At 45.5% G+C, this 12450-nt stretch overlaps 1 protein-coding gene across 6 annotated transcripts in view; it reads right to left on the bottom strand.

The window, feature by feature from the left end:
• Nucleotides 1–12450, bottom strand: part of Cox11 (Cytochrome c oxidase copper chaperone COX11) — a 263017-nt gene that overhangs the window by 230181 nt on the left and 20386 nt on the right. For 5 of the 6 annotated variants that reach the window (XR_010854281.1, XR_010854280.1, XM_067110185.1 and 2 more), the window contains exon 2: nt 2508–2663. The exons of the other annotated variant lie outside the window; for it this stretch is intronic. Coding sequence is in view for 3 of the 5 variants with exons in the window: in XM_067110185.1 (XP_066966286.1) it covers nt 2508–2663 (156 nt within the window). In the remaining 2 variants the exon portion in view is untranslated. The remainder of the gene's footprint in view (nt 1–2507; nt 2664–12450) is intronic. 6 annotated transcript variants of the gene reach the window in all.

Below are 12450 nucleotides of genomic sequence, written 5' to 3'. Positions count from 1 at the left end.
CAAAATATAAAACACTGTTCATGAAAAAGCATTTCAGAACAAAGAGAAAGAGACGCAGAATAAAGAAGTTGTTTAAAAGAGGTTGAGACGATTCTAAAAGTAGATCGGTTGGAAGGGGAGAGAGAGAGAGAGAGAAATTCTCCTACAACTCTCAATTTTTATGTAAATCATTTATTTCTCTTTTTTAAGGGTAATGTATTAAGCTAACTTTTAAATGAAATTACAGTAACTTCAATTTCATTTAAAGGTTAACTTAATAATTTGGGAGCATGATTAGGGTCATATTTAGTGTTTAAACTTTAGAAATAAGCATTTATTAGCATTTTTAGAGACCATGCCAAACTTAGGCGAAAATTCACCCTGCGCGAGGGGTTCTGGAATCTAACCTCGCGTAAGTTCGGAGTATGACTGTACTTTAATTTAATGTAAAGTATGTTAGCCTTCCTTTGTAGACCCATTTTACATTATACGGTCATATTCCGAACTTACAGGAGGTTAGGTTCCAGAACCCCTTGCACAGGGTGAATTTTCGCGCAAGTTTGGCATGGTCTCTAAAAATGCTAATAAATGCTTATTTCTAAAGTTTAAACACTAAATATGACCCTAATCATGCTCCCAAATGATTAAGTTAACTTTTAAATGAAATTAAAGTTACTCTAATTTCATTTAAAAGTTAGCTTAATACATTACCCTTAAAAAAGAGAAATAAAGGCTTGACATAGAAATTGACAGTTGGAAGAGAATTTCTCTCTCTCTCTCTCTCCCCTTCCAACCGATCTATTTTTAGAATCGTCTTAACCTCTTTTTAACAACTTCTTTATTCTGCGTCTCTTTCTCATTGTTCTGAAATGCTTTTTCATGAACAAACAGTGCTTTATATTTTGACTAATACAACTCTTAGTTATTATGTCTCCATGTTTTAGAATATTACAAGACTGTAAGTGTTTTAGCTTACAATTGCAGTTTTCGACCATTTCTATTTATCATGATTTATATGAAAATATTTCAAAACTGATAAAAGCTACAACCATGAGTTATTTTTTGTTGTATTCTACATGAAATTGCCCACATTTTCATGTATAACACTCTATGTAACGCCTAATAGAAAACGGTGCGAAAATTACGACAAGGTGACTAAAGAAATTCTGAGATTTTCAGCAGAGTTACAGTGCGCGGAGGTAAGGAAAAAGTTTTTTTCAAAAATTCACCATAAATCGAAATATTGTGCTAGAGACATCCCGTTAGTTGCAAAATGAAGGTAAATTATTGAATGTTACTAGAATGTAGGAGTTTTAGCTTACAATTGCGTTTTTCGACCATTTCCGTTGAGTCAAAGTTGACTGAAGGTTGAAATTTTGACACCGTGATTTATATAAAAATATTTCAAAACTGATAAAAGCTACAACCATGAGTTATTTTTTGTTGTATTTTACATGAAATTGCACACATTTTCATATATAAAACTTTATGTAATGGCTAATATAAAATGGTGCAAACATTACGACAAGTGATGAAAGAATTTCTGAGATTTTCGGCAGAGTTAACTGCGGACGGACGTAAAGAAAAGTTTTTTCAAAAATTCACCATAAATCGAAATATTGTGCTAGAGACTTCCAATTTGTTGCAAAATGAAGGTAAATGATTGAATATTACTAGAATGTAAGAGTTTTAGCTTACCATTGCGTTTTTCGACCATTTCGGTCAAGTCAAAGTTGACTGAAGGTTGAAATTTTGGCACTTAACGTGATTTATATGAAAATATTTCAAAACTTATAAAAGCTACAACCATGGGTTGATTTTTGTTGTATTCTACATGAAATTGCACACATTTTCATATATAAAACTTTATGTAACGGCTAATATAAAACGGTGCAAAAATTACGACAAAGTGACAAAAGAATTTCTGATATGCATCGCTGATGCTTTCTAGTGGGAGAAGAAAGAAATTTGAGCATGCGCAGCTGGATCACGCTTGTAAACAAAACAACAGCGTGATCCGTGAACTCCCAGCATCCCCCAAGGCGCATGATTTAAAATTTTTTGCAAACTAGGCCTATAAGTATTTTTCCACGAATATTTAAAAAAACTTTTTGTAGTCGACTTATTTTACGTCCACTTGGCACCCGACAGACAATTTTCGTCGACGTAAAATACGTCCAGTCGGCGTTAAAGGGTTAACTGCTTCCTCTATCATTTCATTGCAGAACTTGATGCTTTGTTCCTACTATCAATCAAAGCCATCCTGAGCAAAAAAAGAAAAAACTCACAATACCGTGAAAAATGCCAACAGCAAAACTTGTAAGTCACAAACTACCATCCTGAGTGACAGCAAGAAGAATTCTGACTCGAACTACGATGCACCTCGAGGTGAGCCGGCAAACTAAACAATCATCTGGGTCAGCCAAGCAATCTTCCCTTTATTTTGAATGCTGACTGCACCTGCCAGCACCAAGATATAGCTATCTTCAGCAGTAGGTAAGATTAATCCAAAATAATAATTACTATACCTTAATTTCAGACTGTTGAGGCTTAAAATTCCAAGTCATGGAGGCAGCAGTGTCTGCATTGAAGCGCACTGTAATAACCCTGTTGTCTACCTTATGCATAATTTCAACTTTTTCAGCATTATGTCCTTGCTGGATTGTACCACCATAACTATATGCCTGAAAAATTAATCTTCAATAAATTCAATATATCTCTGAGATAAAAAAAAAATGCTACCACATGCTAATGACTATTTAGACTAACTCAGATTATCACAGCAGTAGCATAAAATGTGAGAAATGCTGAATAATATAACTGCACATTTAGTATGATTTTAAACCTTTACAAATGCTTTTGAATAACATGACAGATACTCTAATTCACGAGTGTTGTTACAATATAAAATCTAAATAAAAATGGCAGATTTTAAGAGTAATTAATTTTTTTCCAAACATACAAATCTGAAGTCCTTTACATAGGGATATAACTTGTGAACGGCCATTGAAACTTATGACAAGGCAGTTAACTACTGACAGCTAGGGGGGAAGCCCCAGCCAGCTGTCAGTCTGCACTCCAATTTGCCTTTCAGTCAAGGTGCAAGATGTAAAGAACTGCAGGTTTATATGTTACGATGAATACAAATTAATTTTAAGATCTGTTGTTTGCTCCTACAAGGATACAAGGTTTCATTCTTTATAAAGGAGACTTAACTATAGGTGGGAGGATATCTAGAAACACTGTGAACAGACTGGTAGGTTTACCCAACTAGGGATAACAGCTTTCAGTCCAATAGGAGCAGAGGAAGGGACACCGCACCTCTAGTGTACTCCTCATATGAGATGTGGTAGAAGGTGGAATTCTGGGCCATCATGTAGGCAGTCCCCGGTTAACGGCAGAGGTTCTGTTCCTGGCTGAGCGCCAATAACAGAAAATCATCTTTGACTGGAACATCACAATAATTATGGTAATAAGTGATAAATGGCGTTTACAACACCGTAAGTGCAGATAAACTGCTTAACAGCGCCACTAACTGGTTACCAGCGCCAATAAACTGCTTACTGGTGCCAAAAATCAATTACTGGCGCTGAAAATCTGGTTAACGACATTAGCCAAGCATCATAAAACTGAAACGCTGTTAACCGATGCCACCGGTAAGCAGGGACTGCCTGTAATGGGTTTTGGGCAGAAAGAACACATAATGAAATCTCAGAGACAATAAACCCATGCAATTATGAACAATGGGTCTGCCTTATTGTCTATCCTACTTTCCCTTGCCTCGAGAGAAGGGGAACTTGCATCCATCTGAATAAAAAACAAAGGACTGGTGCCCAGTCATATACCCTGTCTAAATGACCCATTCATCCAGCAATCTGCCTCTCTGCCTTATGAAGAGGAAGGAAAGAGAAACAAGGGAGAACTAGCAACTCTCAAAACTCTCTCTCACTCATCGAACACTCAAAAGGGAAATTACACAATTTGTTGAGCAGCCACCAAAGGACCCAAAGAAAAAGTGTCCATGGACTTGTGGGCAACATCCCGCAGGTAAAAGGAGGCTAAAGTGGTCTACCACAACTACACCCCCGCATGCAATAAATGCTGAACCTGCCTGAAATATACACTTGCCCTCTTTGCTGGACAAGTATGCACCCACTAGATTCATATCACAGAACCAGAAGGAGATTGTGTTCTTGGGCACCTCTTTCTTGGCCCTGCCAGTACTATCAAAGAGGCACTGACACTTTTGACACTGAAGCCTGAGGTGTCAAGTTCTCTTTAGATAGTACCATAGTATCCTAACATCACAATTTTTGAAAGTAAAATGTATTTTTCCTAACTATACAAACCTGAGGTCCTTTGCATTAGGAGTTACTTTCAGGCATAGGCTGGAAACGGCCGTTAAACTCTTGAGCAAGGTGGTTAGGCAGTAACTACCACCAGGTAGGTGGGAATACCCGCCTCCCCAGATGTAAACATTCCAGTTTGCCTTTCGGTCCAGGTTCAGATTGAGGGGTGGCATGAGGTGGGCATAGTATGTAATGTAAAGGACCTCAGGTTTGTATAGTCAGGAAAAATACAATTTACTTTCAAAAATTGTGATTTGTTCTGACACGATATACAAACCGTCGGTCCTTTACATTAGGAAGACTCACTGGTTGGAGGGAGGAATCTGAGTGGGTCTCCTGAACTGACTGAAGTTCTGCACACCTGGGCTACTCCTGGTCGAAAGAGCGAGGAGGAGTACCGTGCCTCTGATATATTGATCGGAGTGTAGGAACTGCAAGATCAAGTGTTAGATACTGGGCCTTTTCGCATGAGTGAGGAAACGTAACTCCTACGAAATAGGCTGGAAGGATTTAGAGTCGGAGGCAGTAAGGAAAAGCCGAGATAGGGTTTCCTTACTGCCAGTCTCTCCTTCCTCCCCTTGCTAGAGGAAGGAGCGGAATTGCTTCTATGATAATATAAGAAAAATAGAATGGGTGCTCATGTGTAGTCTTACTGCATCAGTGCCAGTTCCAGCAGCTATTGGTTCGAGTCCTATTCTCATCCCTAAGGACGAGAAGTTGGAGGACGGGGAAGGAGGAAGAAGAGAGGCCAGTCACTCTCGGAATCCTTCTCACTTCCAGAACCAACACCTCAGGCGAGATGCTACTCGTCCTCTTGAAGGAGGAGCCGGGTAAGACAACACAACTTGTTGAGCAGCCAGCACAGAGCCAAGGAATAAAGGTTCCCAGGGCCTGTGGGCAAGACTGAAGGAAGAAGACAAGAGTGTTGTCTAAGAGACCACGTCTTGCTTCCAGACCGACAGAAACTTCCGGAATGCGAGGGATGGACCAAGCCATCAACTTTGTGAGCTCTCGGGTGGAAGGTACCGGTATTGTTGTCGTCAGCTGCCGAGTACCTCCTTTGATCGCTTCACGAAGTCAGGAGGAAGATGCGTCCTTAGACACGTCTTCCTTGGGAGAGACAGTACTAGCGAAAAGTTGATGACATCCAGGTTAGGGATGTCGAGCCTTTTGGAAAGTACCACAGCTCCCTAATAGGACAAAGTAACGAATGATCTGGATCATTGACACAAAGTACAAGGAGGAGGGGAACAAGAGGGACTCGAACCCGACAGTAGATGCCAATGGATTTGGAGTCCACCTACAACATCCGAGAAGGAGTCGAGGTATGATCCCCATCCCTGTTCTACCATCTACGCCAAGGCCGGAGTAAGATGACAGATGGTCCTAAGAGGGCATATCTCTATCCGACGACTCTCGTAAGGTGCGTGCAGAGCACGGACAGGAACCCTAAACGAGAGTCACATGCCACCCAGGGAACAGTTCCCTGGGACAGCACGACTGAAGAAGCTTCTCGTCCGTAGCTAACTCTTGACTGAGGAGTCAAAGGCTACTTCAGATAGAAGACTAGGTCGCAAGGGCCTACATTCTTCACAAATGAAAGGGAGCGAAGCAACCCTCGGCAGAGAAGACGAGGAAGTCCAGACTTGACGAGCGACTCTGACCCGAAAAGAAGTTCTGTCAACGACACCACCAGCGAAGACGGATCCAGTCCCTAGGACAGTGTTGCAGAGGACTTCAAGGGATATCCAGCTATATTCATTGCCGTTCGGCAAGAAATCCTGTGCTTGCAAGGAAAGCTGGAAGGTCTCCCAGTCCTGAACACATAGGGATGTACTGCCTCAAGAACCGCTTCTTGTGTAGCTGCTACAGGAGGCTGGGTCAAGCGGAATTCTCCTCGATACCTTGGCAATCACGTCGGATGAAGGCGAAGTCTTCAAGTATTTGTCTGTAACTCAGGGTGAGCAATGCTTGTGAACCCCTAGCGAAACAGACAAATACGGAGGGGAAAAAAACGTAGATTTTGAGTTTTCCCCAAAAAGACAGCATGCCTCACCGAAGCGGCCCCTGGTCTGGTATGAAGGAGCGAGAAAAACTACCAACTTGTTGTGCAGGGAGGCAACAGAAGGACGGTAGGGATTTCTCAGTCGAGCAGTCTCTGCATGAATCTTCGTGAAGAAAAGAGTGAGCAGCATGTTCCGTCCTGACCACTCAAACCCGAGGCCAGGCTTGCCTACCAATACATCCCCACCAGGAATGCATCTGGTTACTTGAGCTGTCGAGTGTGCAACAGAACAACACTTGAGTACCTGCAAATGCCGAGATGAAACAGGAGGAAAATATGATAACCTCTTGTTTGTCAACAAATGCCACTACTGTGGTTTTGTTGTTCAACGAAACCAGTGAGTGCCACAAACTCATCCTGAATTCTTGGACGGCCAAAAGGCTGCCCTGAGTCCAAGACGGTGATGAGAAGGTACTAATCGTCTCGGTCACACACCTTCAAGACGAGGTCTTACCAGTGTGCGCCTATTCCTCAATTAGTGAATCCGTAAGTAGACACAAGATGTGAGGGGAATATGCTAGCATATTCGAAGGTTCCTTCAATCAAGCATTAGCCTAACTCCTTCCTCATACTTCGAAGAGGAAAGAAGGACGGAGGAATGGAAGCAGACTTCCATTCTCCACCATGGGGAAGCTTCTGCAAGATGACAGGGTACCAAGCCAATTAGCTCTAGCCGGGCTGGCAGTTCCCGAATTGGGAGCATGGGAGAGGAGGCGGGATGGAAGTTCGATGGAAAGAATTGCCGAGACCTAAGGGAAATGGATGCTTCTCCTGAAGGAATCCATTCCCAGATCTCGGCAATGTCGCTGCCAGTTCCAGAGATCGATAAGTATCATTTCGTCCAGGCATCAGCAGTTGCAATCTTCTTCTGAAGCCTGGGACTTCTTAGCTAAGGAGTTGAGGGGGGCTGGCTTGAACTCAAGGTCGAGTTGAGATGACTAAGACCCAAAGGTCTTGGCCATTGTCCAAAGGACAAGGCAGTGCCCTGGTACGAACCTTGATTACCGAGGTATCTGGCAAATCTCTGAACAAGAAAGGCAGAACCAAGTAAAGGTTCGTTCCTAAGGGTCGAGCCAACTCAGGACTTACGAAACCGGAGATCTGAATTGGGACAGAGTCCTTCTTCTTAGCACCATAATTGCCCAAAAACTGGTCAGCAAGACCCTCCGAGGCAAGAAGAATTCATATTCTGTCGAGGCAGGGGGGAAACTTGGTGTCTCAACCTGAATTAACTCCTTCGAAGAAAATTCATCAGGTCGAGAACGCTCTCGGAAACCAGGACCGCGGCGGTCCCGTCACTCTCAGCCCCTCGGGAACTGCAAGGGTTGCGAGTGATGAAGATTATTCATTGGGGGAGCCGCGGTCCTGTCCCGGGGATCCTCACGCCGATTCATTGGCGCGAGGATCCCGATGAATGTAGGGGAGTGAAGATATTACATCCCAAACTATATCTCCGAATGTACAGGGGCGCCTTCAGTATTTATGTAAAGGGCTGCTGGAAGAGAAGCATTATCACTCAGTTACGCTTCTCCAATTACGCCCTAGGCCATCAAACACAAGACACAGCGCAGGGAACTATGGCTTATGCAAGGTTATCACAAATCATGGGTTTGTATTAATAAATATCAAACACAAAAATACAGAAAGATCCCACCGGGATAATAAGAGCTTAACGACAGTCAGGCAGAGTGAACCAAAAACACATCAGCAACACATGACGGCCGAAAGCAAACTGGAATGTTTACATCCAGGCAGGTGGGTATTCCCAACTATCTGGCGGTAGTTACTGACTAACCACCTTGCTCCGCGCAAAGTTCTCCGAAAACACGGGGGCGATCGCAACTTGAAGATGAAAACCCTCGTTGTTTCCGAAGCATGAAACTCCTGTACCTCTCCCCTTGGAGGGAGACCTTGACAGATCCCATGAAACCCTCCTCGGCTACCTGGTTATACTACGAGAGAATCGGGGGACCGACACCCAAAGCACGCCAGGCAGCCGAACTCCGAAGAAGTTCGTCGGAGCTCTCTCTGTCTGTCTCACGCCTCTCGGAACAACCAAGAGGAGAAGAGAACAGGTGAGGAGAAAGAGTATCCCTACCTGTCCTGCCAGTAAGATAAGTAGGAGAGGCGGACCGTGAGCGATAATCAACTGAAGGAGATTACTGCCACACGGGGGAAGAAGAGCACTTGTGGCGTGGCAAAGCGCTTTCCTGGGAAGAGCAAAAATTTCACTCGAACATAGCCGAGAACCCGAATCGGAAAAAACCGAGTAGGGCCGAGCCGAGCCGCACCGAAACGAGCCGATCACGCGAACGCGATCCAGCTGGTTGGTATGTGATGGACTGGGAGGCAGGCGGGGCGAGCCGAGCCAGTCTGGCAAGCCGAGTCAAGCCGAGCCAGTCTCATAAGCCCGACCAGGGGCCGAGCCGATCGCGTGAACACAATAGGAACTGGGCAGGCCGGAATTCGTCTGCCATGAACAATTGCTAGTTTCCCGAACTCTATACTCCTTCGAGGCCGAGGCCCCTCGAGAAGAAGGTTCAAAGGGGAATTCTGTGTCTGCTATCTTGCATACTCGAACCCTAAAGTTCAAGACACAAGAATGAAGCCCGGCCGAGCAACCGAAGCAGCTGGCGGGCAGTATCGAGACACCTGGCGTCTCAGCACCCAGACACCCGGGCATCTCGGCACCCAGACACCCGGGTGCCCCAGCAACCAGACACCTGGGTGTCTCGGCACTTTCTCTCGTCCTGTGCCTCTAGTCAGGAGAGCGCTCATGATTCATAGAATTCGAGCTACCCATGAGACTCCCAAAAATTGGGAGCGGCTGCTTTTAGTTTCCTAAGAGATCGAAAGGGCCAAGCACAGAACCAGTCTTAGACGCAGACTTCCAAGACTGGCAACAAGGGCGTGGCCTCGAGAGGCCGCGCTCTCGCGGCCCCCAAAACACAAGATCCCACATGAGAATGCAAATCGGTTCCCGCCCAAGGGTGGGAAGAGCCGAGAGAAACTTGTCTCCCAGAAGAGAATCAGTCCCTTAGAAGTCCCACAGGACTCCCGAAGGGACTCTCTTCCCTGCTTCTTCTGATGTTTGAACCGACAGGATCGAGACACCAGGCTGGGAACCCAACCGAGCACTGGCAAGCACTTTGGGAGCGCTTGCAGTGCTGGTAGGGAGAGCCGAGACACCTGGGTGCCTCGGCCCTTTCTCTCGCACCGCTCCCAAACTGGGCCGAGGAAAATCTCTCCAGACCAGATCAGGATACTCGATAATCCATAGAACCTCGAGCACTCGGAGCAGCTCGCGAAGGAGCGCCCGAAACAGCCTCCGTCTTAGAGGCGGAACCTCTAGGACTGGGAACAGGATCACAAACCGAGGTCTGCGCGCCCGCGGCTTCCGAAACACAAAACCCAGGGCTATAGCGAATTGGTTTCCTAACCCAAAGGTCGGGAAGGGCCAACGAAACTCTCACTGCAGTCCCTAGACGTCCAAGGGCATCAAGGGGAAGAAGCAGCCTTCCTCTCCTTCGGCCGACGGAGGTCTGTCCGATTCTCGGGACCCCCTTGGACCTCAGGAGGGGAAGGGAAGATGCAGCAGAAGACGAAATCCAAGATAAGATGAAGACGGCGGCGGCTACTTCCACAGGGCAGCTTCCTTCACCTCCACTCCGACATCTTCTACAGGATGGTGGACACAAAACATCGTAACCTCCAGGGCAGTCAGGCAGGAACACAATGGACGCAGCCCAGGACATCACCACAAGGAGAAGCAGCAGGCATGATCAGGACAGCTGATGCAGGAGCTACGGCAGCGGTTCGGAAGGCAGGAGCTACTGCAATGGCCAGGAACATCACTTCAACAGGGCGACTTCCTTCATCTTCACACCGACATCTTCTACAGGATGGTGGACATCGTAACCTCTGGGGCAGCTGGCAGGAACACAACAGAAGCGGCCCCAGGCACGACCGCCAGGAGAAACGGCAAGCATGATTAGGACAGCCGATACAGGAGCTACAGCAGAGGTTCAGAGGGCAAGAGCTATTGCAATGGCCAGGAACGTCACTTCCACGAGGCGACTTCCTTCCCCTTCACGCCAACATCTTCTACAGGATGGCAGACATCGTAACCTCCAGGGCAGCTGGCAGGAACACAACGGAAGCGGCCCCGGGCACAACCACTAGGAGAAGTAGCGGGCACGATCAGGACAGCCGATGCAGGAGCTACGTTAGCAGTTCAGAAGGCAGGAGGTACTGCAACGGACAGAAATGTCATACGAAAGTCACCAGCAGCAACAGGAACGATCAGGGCGGCTGCGGCAGGAGACCAGGAAGAGCAGCCCAGAGACTGTTGTCGAGCTGACAAGAGCATAACACAGGGAACAGCAGGAGCAGATGGACCACAGATATGCCGGAGGCAGTGCAACAGCATACATGAAGACTGGCAATGACAGCGATCGATCCACATCGGCGGGAACAGAGTCAGAACAATCCCGACGTGGAAATATGTCACCTAACCAGGTAATGTGGTCAATCCCAAAGCAACACTAGATGAATGTCGGGACTGCTTCATGCAAGATATCCTTTGATATATCCAGCCAACTACTGCTGTGTCTGCAATGCTCACTGTCAACCTGAAAGAAAAAGCTAAGATGATTAGTAGAGGGAGACTCCTCTCGCTACAACGAGAACTGCCCTACGCAGAGGGAGGAGGTACTCTAGAAGAAGTCACCCAATCTCTCCCCGTCCCTGGTCTTCGCCCGATGAGCGAGCAAAGAGGGCGAAGGAGAGAGATCTACTAAAGGGGGAAGGAAGAACCTACGGGATGAGAAAAAGGACGGAGGGGAGGCCACCAAGGGCCCCGTGGAAGCGGAACTTACCGACGACGCCAGCAACCTCCCACCCAGCCTGTAGTTCTCCTAGCGCAGGCGGCGAGCAACACTCAGAATAAGTAGGAAGGAAGGAGTGATGCCCCTTATACACGGAGGACGGAAGCCCAAGAAGGGAATGAACTCTTACGTCCCGATGAATGTAGGGGAGTGAAGATATTACGTCCCAAACTATATCTCCGAATGTACAGGGGCGCCTTCAGTATTTACGTAAAGGGCTGCTGGAAGAGAAGCATTACCACTCGGTTACGCTTCTCCAATTACGCCCTAGGCCGTCAAACCCAAGACACAGCGCAGGGAACGATGGCTTATGCAAGGTTATCACAAATCATGGGTTTGTATTAACAAATATCAAACACACGTATATATACACAAAAATACAGAAAGATCCCACCGGGATAATAAGAGCTTAACAACAGTCAGGCAGAGTGAACCAAAAACACGTCAGCAACGCATGACGGCCGAAAGCAAACTGGAATGTTTACATCCGGGCAGGTGGGTATTCCCAACTACCTGGCGGTAGTTACTGACTAACCTACCTTGCTCAAGAGTTTAACGGCCTTTTCCAGCCTACGCCTCAAAGTAATTCCTAATGTAAAGGACCGACGGTTTGTATATCGTTTCGGAACAAACGACAAAGTAGTATCTCGTCTGGATAGCAATCAACAAAGTCCTCACAGATTGGATCAAGAAGGATTCGAACCTCGGGTTCTGGACTACAGTAAACCCCAGTATTCATGTTTTCACTATTCGCAGGATTTTCTGTGGAACATGTCTATAAATTATTCACGAAAAATGTGGCAATTCATGGACTTTTTCGTCAAGAAATATTCACTGATTAGTGTATTTTGATGTTATTTTCATGACTAAATTTTTTACGATGAAAAATTATTTACTAATTTTCAAATATAATTAAGATTAATAAGATTAAATAATAATAACAATATTAATAATAATACTATATGATTAAATATGTAATAAAATTAAATAATACGGAACTCAAAGACAGAGAGAAACATGGTAAAAAACTGGTTTCTTCCCCTCCATTCAAGGGACCCGTTTATCTCTCTTTCTCCCTTCCTATCTCAGTTCTCTCTCTCTCTCTCTTTTTCTCTTACTGTGATGAGAGAATTTTTGTGGTATGTTTATTTGTTTTGTATGATAAATACTG

This window comes from Macrobrachium rosenbergii, chromosome 10, assembly GCF_040412425.1.
Source record: "Macrobrachium rosenbergii isolate ZJJX-2024 chromosome 10, ASM4041242v1, whole genome shotgun sequence".
Classification (NCBI taxonomy): Eukaryota; Metazoa; Arthropoda; class Malacostraca; order Decapoda; family Palaemonidae; genus Macrobrachium; species Macrobrachium rosenbergii.
The sequence above is the reverse complement of the archived record's forward strand: the minus strand, read 5'-3'. Positions and strand labels throughout refer to the sequence as shown.